At 42.2% G+C, this 25,884-nt stretch overlaps 1 protein-coding gene across 1 annotated transcript; it reads right to left on the bottom strand.

Moving 5' to 3' along the window:
• Positions 1-2,586: 2,586 nt before the first annotated feature.
• On the bottom strand, positions 2,587-12,483 carry lbh (LBH regulator of WNT signaling pathway). The gene is made up of 3 exons (XM_070920379.1): positions 12,291-12,483; positions 7,551-7,653; positions 2,587-4,580 (listed from the first exon to the last, which is right to left on the bottom strand). The coding sequence occupies exons 1-3, from the start codon at positions 12,317-12,319 to the stop codon at positions 4,350-4,352; spliced, it is 363 nt and encodes a 120-aa protein (XP_070776480.1). The 5' UTR covers positions 12,320-12,483; the 3' UTR covers positions 2,587-4,349.
• Positions 12,484-25,884: the final 13,401 nt, after the last annotated feature.

Genomic DNA, 25,884 nt, shown 5'->3' with positions numbered 1-25,884 from the left:
TAACGTTTATTCATAACACTTTAACATTTGATTTAATCGACAGCGGCCGGGAAATGTAAGCAAATAACCCCACAACTGTCATTCGATTCAAATGTTGCTAAATCCTGATTGGTGCATAGAAGTATGTGACATTTTTCCTTTTCCAAACTGAAATGTCCCACTTTAAACCAGTACGAAATCCAAAAAACTATACAAATCTCTCAAGTAACCAACCTTCTCTAACTTTGGCAGGAAATGCTGTGTTCATGAAGGACCCCATCACTCACAGTAAGAAGCTGGTTGAGAAAATGAGTTTTCAGGGCCTTTAAAGTGAGATCTTTCTGGGTGTTGTAACTGAAAATTCCTGCGATTAAATGGATGATGGAAATACAGTCTAAAACGTAACTCCTGTCAACATTTCTTTCAGCTTCCAGTCTCAGTTTTAGTGCTTCAGGAAGACTAAGAAAGACAGTCAACTTTCAGTTCAGGTGAGAACAGCTCAGAGTGATTCTCAGTCTTTGTCTTTCCTAACCAAACCCAAAGTACAAACACGATCAGCACACTACAAGGCCTCAGGGGTTTTGCTCATTGGGAACAAGTATTTACAGGTCTGTACATTGCTTTATCAACTGCTTTGCCAGATATTACAATTTTCAGTCCAGCTTTGCCATTTTGAACAATAACCTACTTGTGTCACATTTAGTTCTCAATGCTCTACTTTTTTGCGTCATCCGAGTACTGTTTGTAATAAGGCTTACAGGATCATAGCATGACTGCATAACACGCCTTTGTACAATGAATTTATCACATAAGCATATCCGGGCATGCTGGTTTATTTTCTCTCACTTTCTGCTCACTTCTCTAAAATGATTCCTAGTTGCCTTTTTACTGTGACATAAGGTCACAAAAAAAATTTGTGGGAAGAAAACAAAATCCCGGTAACATTTCACAAAACACCCAGTAAAGTACAGAGCAGTTGTAGCCCCCTGCAGTGTAAGAGCTGTTCATGGAGCACTGAGCTGCCGCTGTCCAACCGGACATCCTTCTGGACCAAGGTAGGCATGGGAGGAAGTAAGGGTAGTTTAGAGGAGTGCGTATCTGTTCTTTTCAAGTCTGTTTTGGTGGGTTTTCAGTCCAGGAGGAGAGATTATCGTTTGAGGAAGTGTGTGCCTGTGTGTATTGCTTCTCTTGTAGGAGTGATGCTTTGGTGTCAAGGGCAACAAGATGGCATCACAAATTTTAATTACCAATTACGTTAAAAAAGTCTTTAATTGCAAAGGTTCCTTTGTGAGTTAATCAGCTGAGACGTGGCTGAAGATAAGAGCTGCTCAAAATGTCAAAATGCTGGAAAGAAGCTTCAGGGGCCTCCTTTCATATCTCCTTCAGCCCCCGAAACACAGGACCCTTCTTTATTAAAACTGAAGTATATTGCTTTCTCACTATGCCTTTCTCCAGTAATATTTGAAAGTCAACGCAAAGTTCAGAGGTTTCTGGCTGACGTCACACAATTGCGTAGCTGGATGCAAGTTCAGTCAATCTCTCTAAGGACCGTGGTTGTCCTTTTCTAACTTCTTATGATTTCTTCTTTCCATGATCTCATGACATTTTCCACTGAGATCAAGGAGCAGTTCTTAAGAAAGGGATAAAGGACATTCCTTTTGTAGCCTATTCAGATGTAGCTACTGGCTCCCCAGGCCCGACACGCACTCTCCTGCAGTCCACCATTATCAGCTGGGGGCGGTATTAATAACTCTTTATGCTCCATTTTTTCCAGGAAGAAGGAAGCAGGATAGAATGTCAGTTCATTGTTCCCCTTCCAGGAAGCGACCGTAAGGCCCTGAGAGTACCACCTTGGCCAATCTATCAGGCCCTTGGCCCCCAAAGGCCCTACCGCAGCAACTCTGATGGACTATTCCCGGTACTAAGCAATCAAACTTGACCTAGTGGGTCACTAATACAGTACATAGCAGCAAATCACCTGAGAAGTTTCCATTGTAACAGTGATCAGACACTTTCCATTTATTCCTGTAAATCCCCCAGTTCCCCATTAGAGCTTTTCCACTGAGCCACATTTTATTAGTCTTGTATCATTGTGGTGAGTGTTTATGGGTAGAGCGTGAGGAGTTGCTTCCACAGGCTTTTATACCCTGCACTATCCTCAATATTTCTGTAATTGTAAGACTTCAAAGATTGGTAGGTCAAACCAATGTTCTCCATAATGCTGAGGGGCAGAATTTCATATTCTAAACATGCACATTTTTAAGAAATGAAAGCTGTTCTGTGCTCAGGAATTAGATTTTGTTGTAGCGGAGTCAGATTGTGTGCAAGTTGAAGACAGGAAGTTGCCTGTGGCCTGTTCTCGCTTCTACATATACGTGCATCTCTATTCGTAGAGAGGGAGATGCCAAGCAGGAAGTACGACTGCTTTTCTCTAACCACTGCAGGTGAAGTGCGTGGGGAAAGGAAGGGGGGGTTTCACATAAAGGAAAATGAAAATAAACAGAAGTGTCTTGGAAACAATTTAAATGTGCTTGAAGATTACTCCAGTGAAACACTCATCTTGTACCATAAAAATGGCAGTAACTCTTCATAGTCACACAGTTGGATAGCAAATTCAAATGTTTATTTACAGCCTCTGTAATTGTCACAGAGTAGAGTGGTCTAAATACAAAAAAAAAAAAACAAGAGAAAGATGGCGGCTAATCTCCCTGAGCTTTACAAAAACAATGTGGGACCTGTAGGTGACAGACAGGAGAAAGAGAGAGATGTTCTGTACACAGCCCTAATGCCACTCAAATGAGAAAGTACAAAAAGAACAGACATATCTCAGTCATGCTTGTACAACAGTATTTCATATTGTGTACACCAAAGTGAAATCTTTTCCACAAATTGACCGACAATAACCACAAAACAATAAGCGGGGATTTAAAGAGTGAACAAAAGAACACCAACCTTTGAAATTGCAATACAAACAAATAAAAATGACAGACGACCAGAGAACAAATAACATTTCCCATCAACAGCTTTTGGCAAACATCAGGACTGATATTATTGTGAATAAATGAGTTTAATACGGTTGCAGATATTGCCTTACTTATTTGTGAATGCTGTCCTACAGTGTGAATTCTCTGTGACCTGAACTTCACAATGTCAAAAAAATATGGCTGTTTTCAAAAAAGAAAAAAGGAAGACTAGGAAAGACTTTCAGTTCAGGTGTGTACAGCTCAGAGCGATTCTTAGTCTTTGTCTTTCTAAAAAGTAAACCAAACCCAAAGTACAAACAAGATCAGCGCACTACAAGGCCTCAGGGGTTGGCTCATTGGGAACAAGTATTTACACGTCCTTCATTGGGTCTGTACATTGCTTTTTCAAAAACTAAAATTTTCAGTCCTTACTCAGCTTTGCCCTTCTGAACAATAACCTGCTTGCGTCACATTTAGTTCTCAATGTTCTACTATTTTGCTTCATCATCCAAGTGCTGTTTGTCATAAGGCTTATAGGAGGCCAATGTGATGAGAGGATCATAGCACGACTGTGCCCTCACTGCATAATAAGCCTTTGTACAACAGATTTATCACATAAGCATAGCAGGGCATGCTGGTTTATTTTCTCACTTTCTGCTCACTTCTCTAAAAGGATTCCAAGTTGCCTTTTTACTGTGAATGCTTGACGTAAGGTCACAAAAAATCTTGCAAGGGGAGAAAAAAGAAAAATCCCAGTAACATTTTACACAAAACACCCACTTCTCAAAAAACAAGACAATCACAAAACATTCACTTCTCAGAAACAGACAAATCTATGGACAGCAGTGGCAATCACAATAATTAACATATCAATCCAGAAACTGAACACAGGTATGGACAGTGTACTGTAGACGATAATCCCCACGGGTACCACAATAGTTCTGTATGAGAGTATGAAGTCTCTGGGGTCATGACGCCAGCCATTTTGGAGTAAAGTACAGGGCAGTTGTAGCCCCCTGCAGTGCAAGAGCTGTCCATGGAGCACTGAGCTGCCGCTGTCCAACAGGACATCCGTTCTGGGCTGAGACACACACGGTGGTAGGCATGGTAAGAAGTAAGTGTAGGTTAGAGGTGTGAGTGTCCGTTCTTTTCAAGTCTGTTTTGGTGGGTTTGCAATCCAGGAGGATAAATCATTGCATGAGGAAGAATTTTGCCTGTGTGTATTGCTTCTCTTGTGGGACTGATGCTTTGGTGTCAAGGACAACGAGATGGCATCATGAGACACTCAGTGTGCGTCTGCCAGTTGAGTCTGTTGAGTGCTGAGGTGCAGTGTAACCAGTGTGGGAAATGGAGAGTCCATCAGAAAGAAAGAGGGAACAAGAGAGTATGGGTGCTGCAACACCGCCTCTAGTGCTGAGAATTCTGTGTTGGCTGTCCATTTGGGATACTGCCATTATTCTGCTCAACTTCCTCTTCTTCCTCCTCCTCCTCCTCCTCCTCTTCACTGACCAAAAACTCCTCTGGGGGCCAACGAAGCTCCCCGCTCTCGACTTCTCCCTCTGTCGGCTCAACCACGATAGATGGTAGACGATCTTTGAGCTTACAGCAACGGTCAAAGTCTGAAGGGTCGGGGAATATCTAAAGAGGAAAGACATGGATAAAATACTGGTTATTAATCTCTCAACCTCAGGAGTTAATACAATTCATTTTATGAACTGCAGAGCAGGCCATTTCAAGCTAGGAGTCAGCGGTCTCCTATTATAAAAAGGCAAGAAATTATTTGTGAGCATATTTCTGATCAGCGCTAAGTGTGCGGTAGGCTCTGGGACACCAGAACTTAGTCTTGAGCCTTGTAGAAGTGTTGCAGGCACCACTACAAGGCTAAACAACGGTGAAGGAAGTGATGTGAAGACTAAACATCTGTGATGGGAAGTGGTTGCTTAAAATCCCAGTGGCATACCTGCTCTTGCCCAGCCCACATTCCTGTTACAGCCGAGCTAGCCTTCCACGTAGGTGCTCACCCCAAAATAAATTGTACAAGGAAGAGTTACATCAGTGGCTGTGTACGGGTAAATGAGGCATGTCTAGTGAGATTTATGATAAATGCTGCATCATGTTTAATCTAAATGCTTTGGAAGGCATTGTGCCAAGCAGCTCGTAGCTGCTTACGAACTCATCCAGTCCCACGTCACCCACTACTCAGAAGATTATACAAGAGCATAATCGTGGCATTTCCAATCAAAAGCAAGTTGAAAACACAAAAGGTGAAGGTTTACTGGGAAATGATTTGTGTATAAATAGAACATCCGTCCCTATAACAGGCAGCATTTAGTGTTGAATACTTTATATTCCTCTGGAGATGGAGTTGGAAAAGAGGTTTAGGAAAGAACATGAAATCGGCATAGTTATCTGCAAATCCAGACTGATATGTCTGCTTATAAATGGAGCGTGCCACAGTCAAATGTTTGGACCTAAACTGAAGGGCATGAGAGACATTCTGACAAGAGAGATTACATGCATTCCCTGTCCTGGCAAGATTGGACATCAACCTCAGACCCTCTCTGTTCTCAGGAACCAGAGAAATGGCCCAGGGGAAAAAGCCTGCCACTCCTGGTCCAAGAACAGCATTTTTTTTGCTGTTGTTTGGATAAAGTGGATGAATATTTTTAGACCTGCATATTTCACTCCAAGACATTGGAGGGGAGGGGGAGCGATGTCGCTGTCTGGGCAAAGAGCCGAGTGGAAAGAAAGCATTAGATGAGGCAGGAGAGAGACCGAGACAAGAAGAGGGAGGAAGAGATAGAGGGGATCCAGCTGTGTCCAAGTCTCCATGAATTCCATAGGAGACAGATGAGAAGGGCGGAAAAAGACAAAAAGCTATAAATATGCCTTGTGAATGTGAGAATTTGTCACGTTATGAAAGCATGTATTCGTCCATCAGTGGCTTTTACATTCTCCAAAATCAGCTGTGTATAGAACCGCGCCAAGAGGTGTGATTATGTGTGTGAGCATGTTCATGTCTAATGACTGCGTATATCTGCATTGCCAATCCTCACTGTGCGTCAGCACCAACAGGAGTTAGGCAATGAATGACCTTGCCTTTGGACCTCTAGCTCACACATGTCATAACTTGTTTCCAGTGGCAGGAAGCAACAACACATCAGCCAGGCACAATGCTGGCTATTTTAGGATCTTCTGGGGTGTGCACACTATACGCCTGAATCATGACATTGCCTTTTGAGATGATAATTCAGTACAATCAGTAAGTATTTACTCATCCTTTTCCATAGTAGGTCGTATTCATTTCAATACTTTTTAATAGGTGCAGCTGGAATTTAATGTCAAAGCCCCCGACGCCCACAATGGAGGAAGTGACTGGTGGCATCACCGCCTCATACAGTGCTTCTCTAAGGAGTGGCTGGGACCTTGGGCAAATGGCCGAGGTGAGGAAATACAGAATGTGGATGGAAAGAGTGGAGTGGCACCCTCCCTTTCTACAGCCCTCCTCCCCATCCGCTCCTCTCATCCTCTCAGACAGACTCACAGCTGGGGTGTGAACTGTGGGGAGAGGAAGCCAGCCCTTTCCTCTGGGTCAGTCTACATCCTCTCAGAGTCGATGTCTACACACAGCAAGGCATTAGCAGGCTACTGAATTAGGTTTATGAATGTGCAACTTTCATACAAATAATTAGATTATATCAATCTAGTATGAAATTATCCATCTTTCAAAAGGAACTGGATTTTAGCCCTGTGAGTTGTAAAAGCCACAGCAGGTGGAACTTGCTCAAAAATATTTCGGTACCTTCCTGTCTAAAATCTTGACTAAATGATTTCCGTATTAAAATGGAGCCCTTTAATTCTTCAACCTAGGCACAAATGTGACACTAAAATAAGCAAGCAGCTGTGTGTTTAAGTAGTTTTGTTCCCAAGATGGCCCTATTGAGCTGACAGTAAAACAAAGCCGCTGGCAACACCTTGTCAAGACCACCTGATGGCTGCTTCTCTCATCTCTCTGAATCTGCTGGGTTTATTTTTGTGACAGGCCGTGGTAAATTATAGACAATTTCCCAGACATACATTTCCTTTGTATGTTTAAAAGTTGTAACCAACCGTGACCTCCAATGTCCTCTTAATACATTAAAGAATTTAGTGGTAATGTTTTCTTAGCATTGTAATTTCATGTTAGTGTTCTCACCCAACTACTTCTGCAAATCTGCACATCATATTTATGCTGTTCACTTCAATGACAAAATAATTGCCTTATAATGATAAACATGGTCAAACTGTCAAAATAATCATGTCTTTTTATACAAAAAAAGGTAGCTTGGCCAGGGGTCTTGTAGGTTAAAAAAATAGAAACAAAAAAAACAATATTAATTTTCTCTTTTGCGCTTATATACATTATACTGACATTTCCACCATCTCATACCAAATCACAACATGCACAGGCTGCTCCCTCCTGTTAATGCCGACGCCTCAATCTGATTCATGATAATAAGTGGATGAAGACTGAGATGAATTGGCCATGCCACATAAAAATGTACGGGTAGGGGTGGGACGGATGTGGTGTTTCACTGTCATACGTGTGTGTATGCGTGTGTGTCCTACCTGGAAGGAGAGTCTGTCCTTGCTGGGGCTGAGCCTCATGTCCTCCATGGGGGTGCTGTTGATCATCACCTCAGTCATATCTCGGCCGGGCACTAACACTGGGCTGCAGGGTTGAAAGAAGAGAAGAAGTTATTAGACACTGCAATCATGGTGGTCCATATGGGGAGAGAAAAAAAACCTCTGAAATTCTGTGTGCATTAGCTCGACACCCCGAAAGAAAATGTATATTATGCACAACCTTGTTTTGTATTAAATATACTAGAGGACATCAGGTTGTATACAGAGGGGACTTACAGATGCTAAAAGTCATGGTAATTAAAAACTGTCAATGACATGTAACAATAAAGAGAAAACCAACAAAACACCACATCGATCAACTCAAAGTCTGGAAGTCATGGTTGTTTTACCTGAACTTGTTTGACAGTTTTATTTATACTCTGCACATCTTGACCACAACACATGCATCCAGTCCGTGCTCTGCAAAGCTGCACAGCTCATGCGGTAGCTTGCATAAGGTGGCCGTTTCTAAATACAGGATGATGTGCTCTTGCACTAGCAACCAGAGAACACAGTCATTGTGAGAGTGTGCTGGGGGCGTGCTGAAGTATTTGACTGGGGAACTCGATGCACTCAGTTCCATCAAAGCTTGGCCAAACTTTCCATTTTAGATGAAAGTAACAAGAGGTTGTTTATCCATGTTCAGTGCATTCACTATTCCAGCATTGTTGTAGTAAAGCTTAAAAATAAAAGACTTGAAGCAGGTCCCATGACTGACATAGACGCTGTCTTGAGACAAGATGCTGAGCGGCCTTCTCACGCTCTCTATTTAAAGCCTGGTGCCTTGTGGTCAGTGGCCACAGGCTTGTGGTTTGTGTGGTCGCTGGCTATATAGAACAAAGACAACAGAACACAACCTCACATTATTTGATTCAATGGACTTGGGGGGGGGGGGCTTGTAGGTTCATTGATATTTTTTCTGACCAACTGTGCTGGAAAAATACAACCTTCATAAATTAGGGTTAATTTAGTCTTAAAGGAAACTATGCAACCTTTGAAAGAAGAAATCACATAATCTTATTAAAACTTGAATTCATAAGGAATAAAATGCACTCTCAACTCCATGCTGCTACAGCCTTACATGGTCTGGTATGGCCAGTAGTTTATGGTGGCTAATGTTAGCAAACTTTAGTTATTAGATAGTTAGATAGTTATTGCTGTGTAATTGAAGCAGACTTCAAGACTCTACTTGTGCTGCACTACCTTTTAGCAGTTGACATTATACTTGTGTGGCCATAAGACATTATGCAAAAGTTGCATTGTGCAACTACAACTTTTTGAAGCACTGTCAATCACATTATTTTGATCTGTTCAGAAACACACACACACACCACATATTACAGTCTTCATGGGGACTCAATAAAGAAGCACAATTAACACAAACTCATCCTGAGGAGGAGAGAATAGCGTGACGGTGAGTCAGGAGATCATTAATCCCTGAAGCAACAGCATTTATCAATCAGTTTTTCCATCCCTACATTTACACACACCCCTTGTCTCTTTCATGAGGAAACACTGTCATCACAGCAGGGTGGCTCTAAAAATAAGAGAATTGAAAAGCTTCTGGCTGAATTACCATAAAGGTAACCTTTACTGCACCAATCAGGCGACACTGCATACTTGGCCGAAACAATACCCGGATATCCAAAAATAAAACTAAGGAGGCTTGAGGGATACGCAAGGTTTAACATGGAAAAAAACATAATGTCAGCTGGGGCTGCTCTTGAACTTATTTCATCCTTGAGTGGGGAGCAGAGAGGGTGAGGCAGGCATGCAAAAAGCAGCGGAGGAGGGGACGGAGGTATGAACAGTGACAGTGAAGACCTGAGCAGAGGAGGAGAGGGGGAGAGAGGGAGGGAAGGGAAAGAAAGATAAACACTCAGGCCTTGCCAGTCATATTTCTGTTCGGGGATCGTATAAACATCCTGCTCAGCTAAGAATAACAGAACATCGGCCTAATAAAACATAAAGGGGCACAATGAGGAGGAAGTGGGGGTGCACGGGTAACAAGTCAACCTGGGAGGAAAACAAACATACAGACTACAGTCACATCAAGCAGGGCTGAACTGTGTGTCCTTCTCACAAAGTGGAATACTTGATTCCTAAAGAGGAGACGTTAAGTGTTCTTTAAGTAACCAACCTGTACATGTAGGACAAGATCAGCACAACCACTGCTAGTCTACGCCCCAGAGTACATATTCGGCATGTCATGCCTGAATGTGATGAGGCCGCAACTGCACCACAACAGGTAAGTAACGAGACCCATTTTACGACAACGGGCTGAGAGACCGGTGGTGCAGATAGCAGTAAACCTCTTTACCTCTTGACCAGTCAAGATAATGCAAACCTGGTCCTGCCAGCTTCCTAATGCCACATCCAGCCAGGGCACAGATGGACAGCAGGTACAATGTCATGTACTGCGTCTAAAACGCATACCAGAAGGATTACTAGGAGTTTAGAGCTGAAACTATTTGTCAATAAGGTGATTACAGAAAATCTATCAACAACAAATTAAAAAAAAAAAACCAATTTCAGTCATGTAGTTTTCAAGCAAATATTACAAAAACTCACTGTGTCCATCTCAAATGTTAATATTCTCTCTAGTCCTTTCTATGATAGCAAATTTAATATATTTGGGTTTTGAAACGTTGATCAGACAAAACTAGATATATTTGGAAACATCTTAGACTATGAATGAGAAATCGAGAATAATTGGCACATTAATAAATAATAAAATACGTTTGTTGCAGCCCTGATAGAGTTGACCCATGCAAGAAAGCTACAAAAGATGACCAAGTTAATCAATGATGTCCTTTCCGGTGCATTTTTTTAATAATCACCCTACGAGAACAGAAGGTGACATTTTCAGATTTTTAGCCCTGTGGATAACAACAACAACAACTGGAGGTGCAGACAAACGCACGGACCCAGTGACCAGTGGAGGAGCAGATATGCGGTGGACGTGCTGTGTTTAGCAGCCTCCTCAAGAATGCTTTGTAAAACATCTACCTAACCTCATTATAGAGCGACCATATTTCCTGAGGCTTAAGACATTACCCAAGTCTGACACCAGGTTCCTACACCTGTCTCAAGACTATAAAAAAAAAAAGAAAGAAAAAAAGCAAAGGCCCTGCTAGCTCTGTACATGTCTGTACCGTAGTGGCAGTGACAGGAGCCCAAGTGGTCTCACAACAATCTCACTGCACAAGAGGGGAATTTGCATCTTGCATTATCAACATTGTTTCCCCTCTGCCACCCCACAGTTCTTACTACTACTACTACTATCATAAATCTCGGCCTGTGTGGCGGCAGGGCAAAGCTGCAGATGTTGCACGCCAGCACTGAGCTTTTCCACCACGAGTCACACAGCTCTGCAGGTAGACTATGTGGGTGGTGTGGGGACTGAGTAAGACCCCCAGGAGTGTGCTGGAATGAATGGGTCTTATCCAGATTCCTGTGGGTTGAGTCTGCCACTGAAAACACATCATGGATCAGTTAGCACTCCAGTGTCTTATGGTAATCTTGGTGATGTGTTTGGGAGTGAAAATCTTATTGACCTTATATGTCTAGCAACGTGCACCAAGTTTACTACATATGCTATTATGAATGCATCTTGCATGAGAGCCTGGTATTGTTGTGAGAAAAATGTCTTCCTGTTCACACTGATAGAAAGCCACATTAAAAAGGTTTTAATGCAACTAGCAGCATGCAGATCCAAATCAAATAATGCTCAAAATGTTTCCTTTGAAATAAAACTAACCTTGAAGAAAAAAGTAAATCCCCCCCTGTTGTTTTCAGATTTCTCAAAAGAAGTAACATCACAGAGCAGAGAAGCATAGGTCTACTGTAAGTAAGCACAAGCGAGAAAGCCAAGTGTGGTTACAGTAAAGAGGTCAATTCTGAACTTCCTGGTAGAGGCAGCCAGAAGCCTGCAGAGGTTTTGAACAGTGCTCGCAAAACAATGTTTCAAAGAGATTCACATATCCTCTCTACAGACAGGAAAACATTCGACAGATAAGAGAACAGAAAGGCTCAAACAAACAAAGACGCACTCCCTATGTCCGCATCAAGAAGTGATTGAAGGAATTAGGAGGTATTGACTGCCAGAACGAATTGTGAAAAAGTGACAAATATAGAGTAGTAGGAGCAGGGTGCATCCATCCCTCTCCAATTGCGCTGCACCTGCAGCAGTAAAGACCAAAGGATGAAAGCAGTGTCTTACTCCATTTAAATGTTTAAGGATACAGACAGAAAGACAGGATTAAAGTGCATTTTATCCCTAAATAGAGTTTCTGAAATGTAACAAGACACTGTGTGACCTTTCTGAATTGGCACATGCAGCAATGTTTATCAAGCTTGGGGGCTGACACCCATTTGCTTGACGAAAAAAATAGTAAGACCTAGAATTTTCTTTTTTTTTTCCAATCCCTGTGCCATTTCAGGGGCAACACCCCACAGAAACTCTCAGAGGAAAGAAGAGTGGGTGTAGGAACAAAGGTGGCTGATTCTGAGGGAAATCACCAAGCAAAATAAAGCACAACTGTATACTTCATTGTTCTTTACCAAGAAATCTAGTGATTGATACTTGATTTCTACCAAACAGCTGAGAAAAGCACAAATCAAGCAAACCACTGCTGCTGACACACGTGAACAGGTGAAAGTCGAAAAGATGCGAGTACTCACCAGTATATCTGCGGGGAAAATACAGACATGAATTCACACCTGCTGTCAATTCTGCTGATTAGGGAATGTAATTACAGCCGCTGACTTCTCTCTACTTTCACTGTCTTTTGGTTTTCTCCACGGCAGAACGGGACGCTCACGCAAACCGAAAGTAACTGTGCGACAAGTCAGTCTGACAGGCTGAGGATGACAACGCAGCTCTTTAATTCGGTGCGTCTGATCATCGCCACAATTGTGTTGAGTATTTATGCGGGAGGCGTGTGCTTGTTCCAGCCAGAGACACACCTCCTCCCTGCACGGGCCAGAAAAAACTCAATGGCAGCTCATTATCAGCAGGAGCCAATCAGAGCACAGGTGACTCGAGCACCCCCCCACCCCCCTCCCAGCCCTGATGACGACAGCAGAAACTGAACCCGCTCATTGGGAATGGACAAAAAGATACTGCATGATGCTATTGATTTGTAGTCTCCAAGGCAACAAAGTGACAGCCTTACCTCCTCTTGGATGACAGAAACACACTGATTCGCCCGTTAGGTAATCCGTGACATTTATCCAAATGAGGAGAGAGAAAGGAGGAGAGAGAGCTCCTCTGCCTGGGCTCATTCACAAATATATTCCAAGGGCAAGTCAATGACTGCATATTTCAGTAGCAATGAATGGTGCTCCTGCAGGGTTTTTGGCCTTTAATATACCTTATAAAACAAGGCATGCACAAAGCATGGAGGGTACACATGTGGCCGCTTCAGTTTCATGAATTTCAAAATGATGTACTCAAAGAATGAGTCTGATTTTCCAGGATCTGGCCACGGTTATGTTATGGTCAGGACCTCTAAGACATAGTTGACCTTCACACCAATAAAATTCCCAGTTGTCTGTCTCACTGCATGCAGTGCAATGTACATTTGGCTCAGTCAAAGCAGGTGAGGACGCTCTCCAGTTTTAGGGGTAGATGGTAAAATACCAGTAGGCCTCTACTGCCACCTTGCGACCGACCAGGGATGAGTCCTTGGTCGTCTCATTCATAATAATAAACATACAGTGTACATATATCATTTTGGAAGGAGGCACTTAAGATCTTTAAAATCTTTAAATATCCCCTCATTGTCTTTGCGGTGACATGAACACCACATTATAATGCAGCTCACAGCTTCCGCAAGTCTGGCAGTTTGTAAATGCCCTTTATAAAAATCTCTTGGGTGACAGCAGATGGCACACATGCCTGGCAGGAGAACAGTGAGGAAATAAGCACTTTTAAAATGCACCACACAGAGTTTTCTTTAACCTCTTCAAAGCAACCGCCAACTGCTGTACCAGTCATTAATAACAAATTTTGGTTATAAAGTGATGCACAAGGCATTTTATACCCAAAACATGAAGTCTTGGGTCTGAATGCTTCACTCAATGAAGATTTGGAACAAGCTGATAGTGTATATGAATGTGATGACAGTGTCAGACAGTGTGGAATGATGGGTTATAAAGAGATGGTCAACTATTTGTGCTATCAGGAACACCACTCACCCCATAATGGTTAAAAATTTGTCCAGACCGAGGCAACTCTGGTATTTTGTCAAAGCGTACGACACAAATAGTTGACACTTTGAATGCTTTTCTGCATGGAGCTGCCATACATTCAAACTGAATAATATATACAGTATGTAAATGGATAAATCAAATGTTATATTTTCATTTGACCACTGTCCACTTCAAATACTGTGGTCATGAGCCCTTTGGAACTTACTGTTGGTTTGTTCTCTCATCATTTACTGTGAATTGGGCAGAGGATAAAACCAAATGCTCAACAACTATAGATATAGTTAGCATGAAATACTTACTGTATCTAACAGATATCTTCAGCTCCCTGGATAGAACCTGGATAGTTTGAACAATAAGTGGTGAAATGTTTTATCATCGCTTAAAGCAATAATCTTTTGACAATGTAAATTTGTTCCACCATCAGTATAACTATGTGTGTCGATGCAAGCAGCAAGCTAAAGGCATTTCCAATAAAGGTTATAGACCAGAGTTGGCTTTTGAGAGTTAAACCAAAGGGGTTGTAAAAAAAAAAAATCAGTACAGTAACAAGAAGAAGAAGTTTCTGTCAAATTAGATAGTCCCTTTTAACAGAAAGTAAGAAAAGTAAAATACATAACAGTTTGCCCAACAGTAATTTTAATCAGTTACTTACTACACTATAATGTTGTATTGGCAACACGTTGGCCTCAGACAGAGTGGCTAGCTTGGTGAGCAGAGAAATACATTGACAAATTAACGTCACAAAATCACAAAAGAGCTGTGATAAAAAAGAGTACCTACAGATAAAAGCTCCAACAAGGAAATTTGGGGAGTAGATACAAGATGCCTGTCAAAATTTGCTTGGTCACAGATCTGACAAAATGGTGGATGTAACAATGCCAGTTAAACTGTAACTCCCATGGAACTGTATCAGTAGTGGTTGCCACTAGCAACAGAATGTTCAACTGAAACCAACTGCTGGTGGCAGAATTTTTTAAGCCAATTAAAATGGAAAGTATGTGCAACCTGTTGTCACTGACGCTGATGTAGATTCAATATTATATGAAATGTAAAAGTAATTCCTTGCACTTGACTATACGTGTTTCCTTGTTGATGATGAACTGGAGCTGAAATGAACAGCATTTGGCAGTAATGTCAATGCAGCATATTATGTATACGTTATCTTATGTGTCGTTGCAGCTCGTTATCAACAGCCTTGTACGTGACTCAGCTAATGACGTCACCACCTTATGATGTGATGATGTCATGAGCAGCTGTTGTTTTGGTGAAATGTGTCCACTCAGCATGAACCTCTGCTACAACATACGGTATGAAAACTCAAAATGAAACACCTATAAACCTCATTATTTTTTAGGCATTGTTTTTACTGTAACCTTGCCATGCCTCATCTGGATCCCTCATGTGCAGCTGTGTCAGAGTTTGGCACCCCCTAACAAGAAATGGACAAATAACAATAAAAATTTGAAAGATTCAATGACAGGAAATGACCACAGGATGTCACTAGTGTCTATGGAATGGCAAAGAGGTACCGTATGAGGCGTTTAGGGCCCTACATGAGCCATTTAGAGGATTCAGTTATCATATTAAAACTGCAAGGCATGTAGTATAATGTCCGTGGGACCTGTTTGTTTTTCTGCTTAAACACGATGCACCGATGATTTACTTTTTCAGATTTTTTTGAGCAATCATATCTAAAAACTGTATAACTTACTTACTATATTATGCTGAATGTATGATATTTATCTGTTTACATATTCTGTGTTAGTCCTGATGCTCACCATAACAAAACAAGTTAATTGACTGCACAGTAGTCATTAGGATATGTCTTTATTTCAATCATAAACCTGAGGTGGAAATCAAATGGATTATTATACAAAATCCCCTAAAAACACCACTGATCTGTTACTTTAAATGGTTGAACAATGAAGAAATAAGAAAATAAACTGTTCCTGAGCCTGTTTGCATGTTTGCAGAATGGCGACCCCCTCTGTTCATACTGAGGATGTGGAGGGCAGGCCAGCTGCTTTTATTGCTGCTCCACATAAACAGCTGCACATCTGGGCAGGCAGAGATGCCTCGGGGGAGCAGAGGGGAGGCTGAGGACCGACTGCACGACGTGTAAATGAACGAGGCCCTGAAGGGGACGGCAGTCGACAAGCACCCGTTGTCCTCTTGGCTTCTTTTCAAAGTAGGCTTAAGTTTCTTTTTTGGACTCTGAAAGTTCCACGTTTTTTTGTTTTCTTGTTCTTGTTCTCATTCTGTTCACTGCTTTTGCTGATTGTTTCAAGAGGGAGAGAGAATGAGACGTATTCATTGTTCACTGAAAGTACATTGATGAATTTAACTTTTTCACTTCAAACAGAAATCAGACAAGCATCATGCATAAAAAAGTTCCAATTAAAATAATTCTCAATCTTAGAAATCTGCAGATGTGCTCTGCATCACATGCAGGAAATACATATTTGCAAAGATCTCTCCTCCCACATCAGTTTGAGTGTTTCCATGTTCTCAGGGTTTTTTTTGTTGTGTGTTTATGTGCATTAGTGTAAGCATGTGCAGGCCTAAAGGTTTATCCTGTGTGGGAACACTGGCGAGTATATTTTCATGCATACATGTGTGTGTTTGTGCATGTGTGTTGCTGAGGGACATCTGATCTCCGGGCTCGCCGCACGCCACGCTTGCTTGCAGGTGGTCTGTCCACACTTGGGGGCCGAGCAGATTTAATATTTCATAGGAGCACAGCACACCCCTGGACGCCATCATTGAGTCCACATGGCCAGCCGGAAAGCTGCTCTGTGAACACTCGGCTGAAATATGCGGCCTGCCAGCCCCCTCTCCACCATGCTGCTTGCTCACTTGCTGGGCCTCACAATTAAAAGCTAACCACAGCTACAGATGTTGGCAGCTGTCTTTAACCCATGAGATGCCACTCTGGAGTTCCAGTCTGCCACTCTTTACTGTTGATAAAGGTTGGATAGTTTTAAACTTTGTGCAAACACTATTGGCTTAGCAGAAACAAAAGCAGAAAGAAAATGCTGGACAAAAAAGAAAGAGGAGAAAGCAGCAAGAGCTGCCCAAAGCATTTGATTTTGAGAGGTTCCAGGCCATGAACGCCAGCTAAACCTTCAGCTCCTCCAGTTTTAATGCACCCTCCATCTTTATACACCATATAAACAGGAAACCAAAACCAAACGTGTTTATGACCACCTTGCAAAATCCAATGTTAGCAATTCAAGTTCAGGTCAGAATTTCATCCACCAATCATCAGATTCCAGTGAAGCCAAACCTCGTTCTGTGTTTGCCGTCATGTATGGTGTGGAGTTGGACTTTAGCCAAAGAGAACAGAGGGAACTTCACCAGCGCCATTATTCAACAAGGTCAAACCCGATTTAGATTTGAAACCAAAGCCAAAACAGGGCATCTTGAAGCTGTTAGGAAACTATTCCAGATCTTAAACAGACCAGGGGGACTGTGTACATCTCCCTAATTGCACATGTCAATTTATGTACAAGCGCTTGGTTTAGTCAAGCTCCATTACCCCCCTCCCTTTCTTACTCTCATGCTGTTTCACTGTCACTATCTCCTCCTATCTTATTCTCTCTCTGTCTTACACACACATACACTCAACTTCCCGGACATGAAAATTCACATATTCTAAGTGTGTGTACTCTTAAATGTTGCAACCGGTGTGCTTACACTGGGGCACAGAAACACAATCTCATTCACACACACACACACACACACACACACACACACACACACACACACACACACACACACAGAATGTTAGGCAAACCAACAACAAGTCACTAAGACAAACCATGTCAGTTTACAGCTTGACAGCTTGTTAATGTTGTGTGACTTCTCCGGGAACAAAGGATGCATTGCAGAAACTCAAGACTGCATGTAATGAATCCAATCCCTGCAATAACTCTCTCAAATATTTACTGTATTCCACTATCAGCGGTGAGGGAGACAAATGAAGAGCTTGACAAAGACCTCACACAACCATGGGAGTCCAGAGGCTGTGGCGGGCAGGGCAGGTGAAAAGAGTTGCTGCATGCTCACTTCTCGACCGTCAGGGCCAATATAATGTTTTAACACACTGACCATAACCCTTCGGGGACCTAACTACAATAATGCTGTCATCACCTGGTTTGAGAGTTGAGGCTTGATGGTGTGACACAAACGTCCAGCATCCATGGGAGACTGACCTAAGCAAACACAAAGCAGTGAGCATGCAAACTGTTCCCTGTGAAGTCTTCACTCATGTATTTCTTACATACAACAGAAGAAGTACATTTGAACTCTTTTGATCCCAGTGCACACATTATATGACCGGACAGAAGCTCTTTTGTCTTTCAAAAGAAATAATTTTGGCAACAGGGACACAAGACATACTTACAGAGGTGGACACTAAAGCTGCATCATGTGTCTTTTTAACGAAGGAGAAGATCTTTAAAGGGTCAATTCACACAAACTACAAAAACTTAACATATATTTTCTCTAGTGGCAGTGGCTTTAGCCACTTAAGGGAAGAGGAACAAACTGAACACATAACACCTGACATTATGTTGTCATGGTGAAACAATTTCAATATTAGCATTAATCTGAAGCCATATTTCTCTCCACCTGACAAATGTAAGTCCCATATTCATCCTACTTTCAGCCCTTAAAGCTCTTAAATGTTTTACTGTCTTCACAAGCTAGTCGCTAACTTTGCCCGTCTGTCATTTGCTGCTGGGCAGGTGGTGTATAGTGGATTTATCAGACTTTTTTTTGCTTAAAACAAGAAAGGAACACGAAAACCAGGTTGATGAGAGAATAGTTTGTGGACTGGAAAGCCAAAACAAAGAACTGAAAGAGGCTAAGAAGCTCTCCAGAGCTATAGGAAAATGCAGATGGAGGATCTCAGTGGGTTTGCCTCTACCAGTGACACCTTTCACATTACACACATCTTTTAATTCAATTGTTTATACAAAAAATAGAGGCAGATATCTCAAAACCTGGGCACAAATTATCTCCATGGCCAGACACCACTTGGTGTAACTGAGAAAATGTTTTTGTTTTGTTTAATTTGTGTGAACAGACACTGTAACTTTAATTTTTATTAATTTCACTTTGTATGAGCCACACTATCCCATTCTCTCTCATCTTTTGATCTCATTTCCTATTTCTTTTCAGTTTCTATTCTCACTGACATTTCTTTTCTCTTTGTTGCTTATACCTCAGTGGCTAAGGTCAGTGCCCCAGAGAGAGATGAGAGGCTTAACTTACTAACTAATAAAGTGTATGATGTATGTACATGTGATGTTAATGTTCTGTTTGACCTTTAAACCCTCAAATTGTTGACTGCATCATACAGACTCCACTCTGCACTGACACTGGGGCAGAGGAGAAAGAGACCTTCTCATAAAAGAATATTGTCACAAGAGAGTCTCTGTAAACTGTCTATTTTGGATATGAGTAAATAGCCATGTTTAAAAAGCAATCATCTAGCAAACATTTACATTTCATCTAGTTGGAGGATGAAAGTGAGACAAGGCTCAGGCAAAGGTGACATCCCAACTGTGGAGGCTGTGAAACACACCTTATCTACTTCTCTGCATCTGAAGGGAACTAATGAAACGAATCGGATAATTAATAGCTGTAAGCTTATTGTTACTGCAATTAGGAATTATTAATCAGTTGTGGTTTCCTTCAGCCAGCAGCAGGTTGTAATTTATTTCCAAGATGCAGCTTTGGTGTGAAAACATGGCACGAATTGAGCTGTGATTAATCCTAGTTAATATGGAAGCAGACTTTCAAAGCCTTTTTGTGAGCCATAATGGCTTTAAACACTAGAGGGTAGCCTATTCAAGCAGGATTATCTGTTTTCCATTTCAGAGAGATAAAATTACCCTGCTCCACCAAATATTTCAATAGTGGGGAGATAGGGCCATTAAAATACCTTTAAAAGGTCACAGAAAGCCAACTTCAAGGTTTGTTGCCTCACCAGCTCTGAGTTACACTGAGAGGCGGTCGGGATGTCTTATGGGCCTTGCAGAGAGGGGGGTCCTGCCATTCTACAGGTTCACAGGAAAGATGGCCAAGCATGTTTGCTCATGCTATGGGACACAATGTTTTCAGAGGAACAGCAGGAGCAGCAGAGGGGGCGGCGTGTGGGGGGAGTGGGAGGAAGGAGGAGGGAGGAGAAAAAGCTCTGAAGGAGTCTGGTAGCCACATGTCGCCGATGCTGCTCAGTGCTTGGATATTGCAGGCTTTAGTGCTAAACATCAACGCAAAGGCTGAAAATAAACCCTGTCCAAATACAGGGGTTGGGTGGTGGACTGGTGAGGACAGGCCCCAGACGAGTCTTCCACCAACAACCTCCTTCTCCTTATCCATCCAGGTTTGCTACCTCCAGGGCCAAACATCGACCCTCACCTCCAGCCCTGACTCCCAACTTCCAACTCCAACCAGCTAAGGGACTGTACAAAAATGACCGGACTAGGGAGAAGGTTGAATCCTATATTTCCCCAGCATTAGTAATATTTTAGTATTATTAAGTAAATGGTTATTACAGCCACAGAATGAGTGAAACGAGAATAGGAGGCCTCTTTGTGGCTCTAGGCCTGAGTTTCACAAAATGGAAATCTATATGAATTAGATCAGATAATGCTTAATATCCAAAGCCATCTTTGTGGTGTATCTATTATATTTTTTTATTTACAATAAATCTCACATGAAAAGAAGACCTCCCTTGCTCTCCCAAAAAATTCAGACTACCTTTCTTTCAGCAAAATGAAAACAATACATGACTTCTTTGACCCATCTCCTCCCCTAATAATTGTTGTACTGTCCCTAAGGTTGTGTGAATTGTTATTTGGCCCTTCTTGTTTTGTTTCTGTTTCAAATATAAAAGATTCCCTTCAAAGTGGTTTGAAACATCATAATTGATTACACCATATTGGAATAATTTTGTGTTTGCAATTTTCTACGGCAACAATGCCAGCCCTCTGTAGGGAGCAGACATGTCTATATTAGTGTCAGAGACACCCAGAGGTATGTCACATTACCACACAGTAAAACAGGTTAAAGAGGACCTTAATTGCTTGGTTGCTGTCCTTTGAAAAGCTCTGTTTTCCTTGGAAGAAAACTTTCCAAAAGCAGACGAGCTGAGGTTGAAGCAGAAGGAGAGAGCCACATCAAACGAGGAGCGTGCATGAATCTGTCAGCAATGAAGGGCTATTACTACAGTAGCAGCACCCTGCCTTGGGGAATATGCTGTCAGCTTCCTCATTAAAAGACTGACCTGGGCAGGAGAGAGCCTCGGGTTAGCTCACAATTTCACGTTGACTCTTTTGCTGTTTTTCTGTCATTTTTTTCAAAACATTAGTGAATATAATGATGAAAAAGATTGTAAGTGATTTTAATATTGGATTCTTTTATATCAAGCAGAATGAGAGAGAGAGAGAGAGAGAGAGAGAGAGGGAGAGAGGCCAAGAGTGAGATAAACAGCGTATGTGCGTTTGCACTGCGAAATTAGAAACACAAACACATCAGATCTTAAACAAGCTCACCACATCCAACTTCTGCGAGCAATTAGAAAAGCATCGACACCATTACGCAGTGACTCTGACACGCTATGCCTAAACCCTTCACCTCTCCCAATGAGTAAACACACGCATTGATGAGAAAGCTAATGGGGCTCCAGCGAACGGGCCACATGAGGAGTTAGAGAGAGAAAGTGATCCATCTCCATCGTGGGTAACCATTGCCAGCGTCCGGCCCGGGGACAGAGGAACCACCACAGAGGTTGTGCAGTAGTTAGTGAACCTGTCTGTCTCCTGTCAGACTGCTGTCACACACACATCGAGCCAAGCATCAATACACACTGGCCTTTCCCCCTGTTTTCCAGGTCTATATGCACTGAACGCACATGTTTTGATTGCTGACGGCCATGTCAGGAGTCAAGTAGAGCCTCTTAAAATGTGGCCTAGGGGCAAGGGTCATCCGCTAATGAGTAAAAGCTTTTTTTCCCCCTTTGTTGGCAGGGAGGGAGTAAGGAAATGTGCTCACTAGGTGGTAGGGAGGTGCGGAGGGGGAGGGAGGGGAGGAGAGAATGTGTGAAGGGATGGGTAGTGGCAGGGGAGAGGAAGGGTGAAAGGGCCGAGCGGGTGCAGGGAGAGGGTGTCAGGAAGTAGAGCAAGAGAGGAGGCAAGAGGTGAGGTCTCAGGTGAGAGGGGGTGATAATGATAAACCGTGTTTTTCTGTCGTGTCTGACAGAGAAATAGAGAGATGGAGAAAAAGGAAAAAAGAATAGAAAGGCAGGATCAAGAGAGAGTAGAAGTGGCTTTATGTTAAAATGTTGTTTTTATTGGTATTTGTTCAAATACATCACTGCTTTTGAAATCAAATTCTACAATATTATCTGCAACCGACTATGTCATTTGAGTGATGGCACTGAGGAAGAGTGAATACTTAAGTCTGAATGGTATTTAAGATTTTGGGCTACATAAACAATAGAAAATGTTGTATGGGCTGATGACGTACTTTTCTTGTTTTTCTACCGGGGGTCATTACTTTAAATATAGATAATGTATTATATTTGTAGATATTTGCAGACAATACCTGTATTGTGAAGAGGGATACAATGAAACACGGTCAACAGATATCTTAACAGTCTTGACATTTCTAGAGAGCAGAAATATGTTGACAATGTTTATGGAACATCTATCACATGAGAATCACAAATCAACAGGAGGGTGACAGTTTCAAACCCTTTCACTTATGCACAGTGCTTCTGAAAAGATCAATTTTTGGTGGTCAGAAACATGCTTTCTTACTCTGGATGACAGGCAAAAATAGTGAAAACTAATTTGCTTTTTCAAATTTATCTGCATTAGTGTGATCATGGTCTACTTTTTCTGAGAAGGTTTGTCAGTAGCTATGTCTTTACTTTTAAACCACTGGATATTTGTCCAATACGTCTCCATCTCATGTCATCTATAACACTGTTCACCACACATACGCATGCAGTGTATTGATCTTCCCTCCCTACTACATACACTCTGGTAGCAGGGGCTTGTCCGAGGCCAGACAGCCTGACCCTGACATGCTGAAATTGTTTCACAAGAAGCTCCCTATGCAACTTGGTTGTTCTCCGTGTCCTGGTGGACCCTGGCAGGGAGGCACATATATGAGGATTTGTAGATGAGACACTGGCGGAGAATAAAGCCAGCCCTTGTGCTCAGAGAGTTAACCTTAAGTGCTGCAATACCTTTGAGTGCAAAGTGATGCTCTTTGTTCCCTCCGCTCATCTGATCTGGCCTTTACCTCTACAGCCAAGAGGTGTGTGTGTGTGTGTGTGTGTGTGTGTGTGTGTGTGTTTGTGTTAGCAGTGGCGGGCTGTTTGAAGCCTCTCTGATGGTTCTTTTGGTGCTCTCCAGGAAACGTTTGTCTGTGCATTGGATGAGCTCCTCCAGATGTTCCCATAATTCCACTGGATGTGTACGTGCATGCCTGACTGTGTGAGTATATCTGAATGTGTGTGTGTGTGAGTGTCTATGTGTTTAGATAGAAAGAGGAGGGAGGGGGGCCATGTTCCAATTAGAGATGGGTAAACTGTTGATGTAAAAGAAACTAAAGCTAACATTTACAGGCCGTGACTCTGTGATGTCTCCCATTGTGACTTCAGTCTGCACTATGGCATCGGGCCTAAAGCACCGTTCAGACCAGAGACGGGCCTGAAGGATTGTTTTTAAATTCCACATTATAGTTTCCAAAGTGCACTCCAGTGCTCTAAACACATTTAATGTACAATCACTGTAGAAAACACTTAAGAGTACTTTTTCTTCCCTGTCTGAACTTTAAATGCCCTGCTGAAGTGTCGATGAGCAAGAGCAAGAGCGAGAATGCGGCTGACCTGGGACTTTGACCTCCCTATGGACACGGGAGCGAGTTAATATATGATTTTCCTTTGTGAAAACAAAGTACTGCAAAACAGCCATAAAATCACTCAACTTAATGGCCAATGAGAGACGAACCTGCATGTACATATACTGCCTCAGTGGCAGGAGGGTTCATCTCCAGTGAATGTAAAGTGAAGTAAAAGTGTGGGCTTAAGCTCAAAATTGGTTAAGATAAAGTTTAGAAAGATTCTAATAAAGGTTATCTATGTAGAATATTAATCCATTGACACAAAAATACACAGTGACACAAGGTACGGTCTTGTTTTTGAGCTTGACGGTTCATTCTTGACCTTGGAAAACAGGAGTTGACCAAATACTCAAGGCCCACTAACTCACTTGTTTCGGAGCTTTCAGCTGTATCTGTGTAATGTTTCCTCATTTGTCATGGAACTGTACATCTTTAAACTCTCCATTATTCTGAGCACTTTTAGGACTTCTCGTCCACATATGTATGGATGGAAAACCAACCAATGTAGGCTTCATTTCCTTTGTGGTGTTCATAATATTGGAAAATTACATCAAAAACAATCTGCAGCAACATGTCGTTCCAAAACTAATATTCCTGTTACTCTGTATAATCCACAGACCTCATTGTGACACAGTAGTTTTCACTGGAACTACCCTCTACTGAAGAGACCCTAAATGTTTTTTTGGACAAGGGGACATCCAGCTTTTTCAGGAAAACAACACTCTTTTCTGGGATTTTTTTTTTTACCTTTGTATCTCTGCAAGTTGTTGTTGAGTAAAGACGACAAGATGGGACAGTAAATACCTGTGGATAAGAAAAAAGAGAGCTGTCAAGGGGCTTTCCTAAAGACACAGTGGAGGACGGACACAATGAGTGATTCAAAAGAACAGGAAATATCGTACGGAAAATACCTGCATGAGACCATCAAAGGCACAGAACAATGACAGTAGTGGAGGGGGCTTACTGTATATCTTACTTTGAGTTTATCTTTCAGTGTATGTGTGTGTGTGTGTGTGTGTGTGTGTGTACGCCTTGCCAATAGTGCATCCACATGTGTAGTCAATGTTTATTTCTCATCTGAGCTAGTTTAGCCTTGCTGCCATTTATGAGTCCTGGGCAGAGTGCAATTGAGAGCCCTACATTAAATGTAATGAAAGTAAAGACATTTAAAATCTCTTTAGCATTGTTATTCCCCCTTATTCAACTTCTTTCTACATTGAAAGACTGATAAGTAATTTTAAAGCTACTTCAAGCAATATTCTTTTGTACTAACACTCACTCTTATAACTTGTAATGTGAAAAAGTTGCTATTGATAATCCAAAAACGTTTACATGCTCAAGAAACCTGGTTATCCCAGAGACCCATGCAGAGACGCAGAGTTGTTGCATGTAAGCCTATAAGCTTAAGAACACAAGCTAATACAAGCTGACTATGCATTATGTGCAACGTTAAGAGCAACTGGTGTAGACTACAATGATAAAGAAATAGACTAATCCAAATAGCCTACTGTCTCATTCAAACCGTGATATTACACAAGTGCATATACATTAACTCAATTAACCCAAGTGTTAATGTTTCATACGTTACATGCATCTTTTTACCAAGTTTAAACTCATTTTCACATTACAATCCATTGGTCTGTCCATGTCTTGCGTGTGTGTGTTTGTTTCCCATCTGCCAGTTCTCTGCTGAAAAAATTCCAACCGTGCTCCACTTCTGAAGAGCCACACTTGAGCTGTGACCTCATTTGGACGGTGAGCACCTGTGGAGTGCAAACAATTATCCCATTAGTGCTAAGAGGGGCTGCTCCTGCTCACCTTGAGGAGCCCTTGTCCACGCCCACACCTCCTGCACCCTCCATCCTCCAGACAGCTTTGGTTTCTCCCAGCTCCCACATCTGAAGCTGGGGAGTATCTTGGAGGTGTGGTAGCACTCTGAAGGGGAGGAGGTGGGGGAGCCGTGGGGATCAATGGTGCTCTCCTGGTTGACAAAGCTCAGACAAAAAGGGCCTTCTCTGGCTGAGACAGGCGGGCCAGCCCACACACACCTGGATGGCCAGGGGAATCACAAGAAGGGTTGCAGTGCTTCAAAGTCACTTTGCCACCTGGGCTCATCACTGGGAATAAGGAGGGGTGTGTG

This window comes from Enoplosus armatus, chromosome 15 (genome assembly GCF_043641665.1).
Source record: "Enoplosus armatus isolate fEnoArm2 chromosome 15, fEnoArm2.hap1, whole genome shotgun sequence".
Classification (NCBI taxonomy): Eukaryota; Metazoa; Chordata; class Actinopteri; order Centrarchiformes; family Enoplosidae; genus Enoplosus; species Enoplosus armatus.
Note: the sequence above shows the minus strand (reverse complement) of the source record. Positions and strands in the feature narration are given on the sequence as shown.

What these genes read in the sequence shown, in the direction of transcription:
- lbh (XM_070920379.1), bottom strand. Translation starts at nt 12,319, where the DNA reads ATGTCTGTATTTTCCCCGCAGATATACTG. An exon ending in TTTTCCCCGCAGATATACTG is followed by an intron (nt 7,654 to 12,290) that starts GTGAGTACTCGC and finishes TCAACCCTGCAG; the next exon opens with CCCAGTGTTAGTGCCCGGCC. An exon ending in AGGACAGACTCTCCTTCCAG is followed by an intron (nt 4,581 to 7,550) that starts GTAGGACACACA and finishes TTTCCTCTTTAG; the next exon opens with ATATTCCCCGACCCTTCAGA.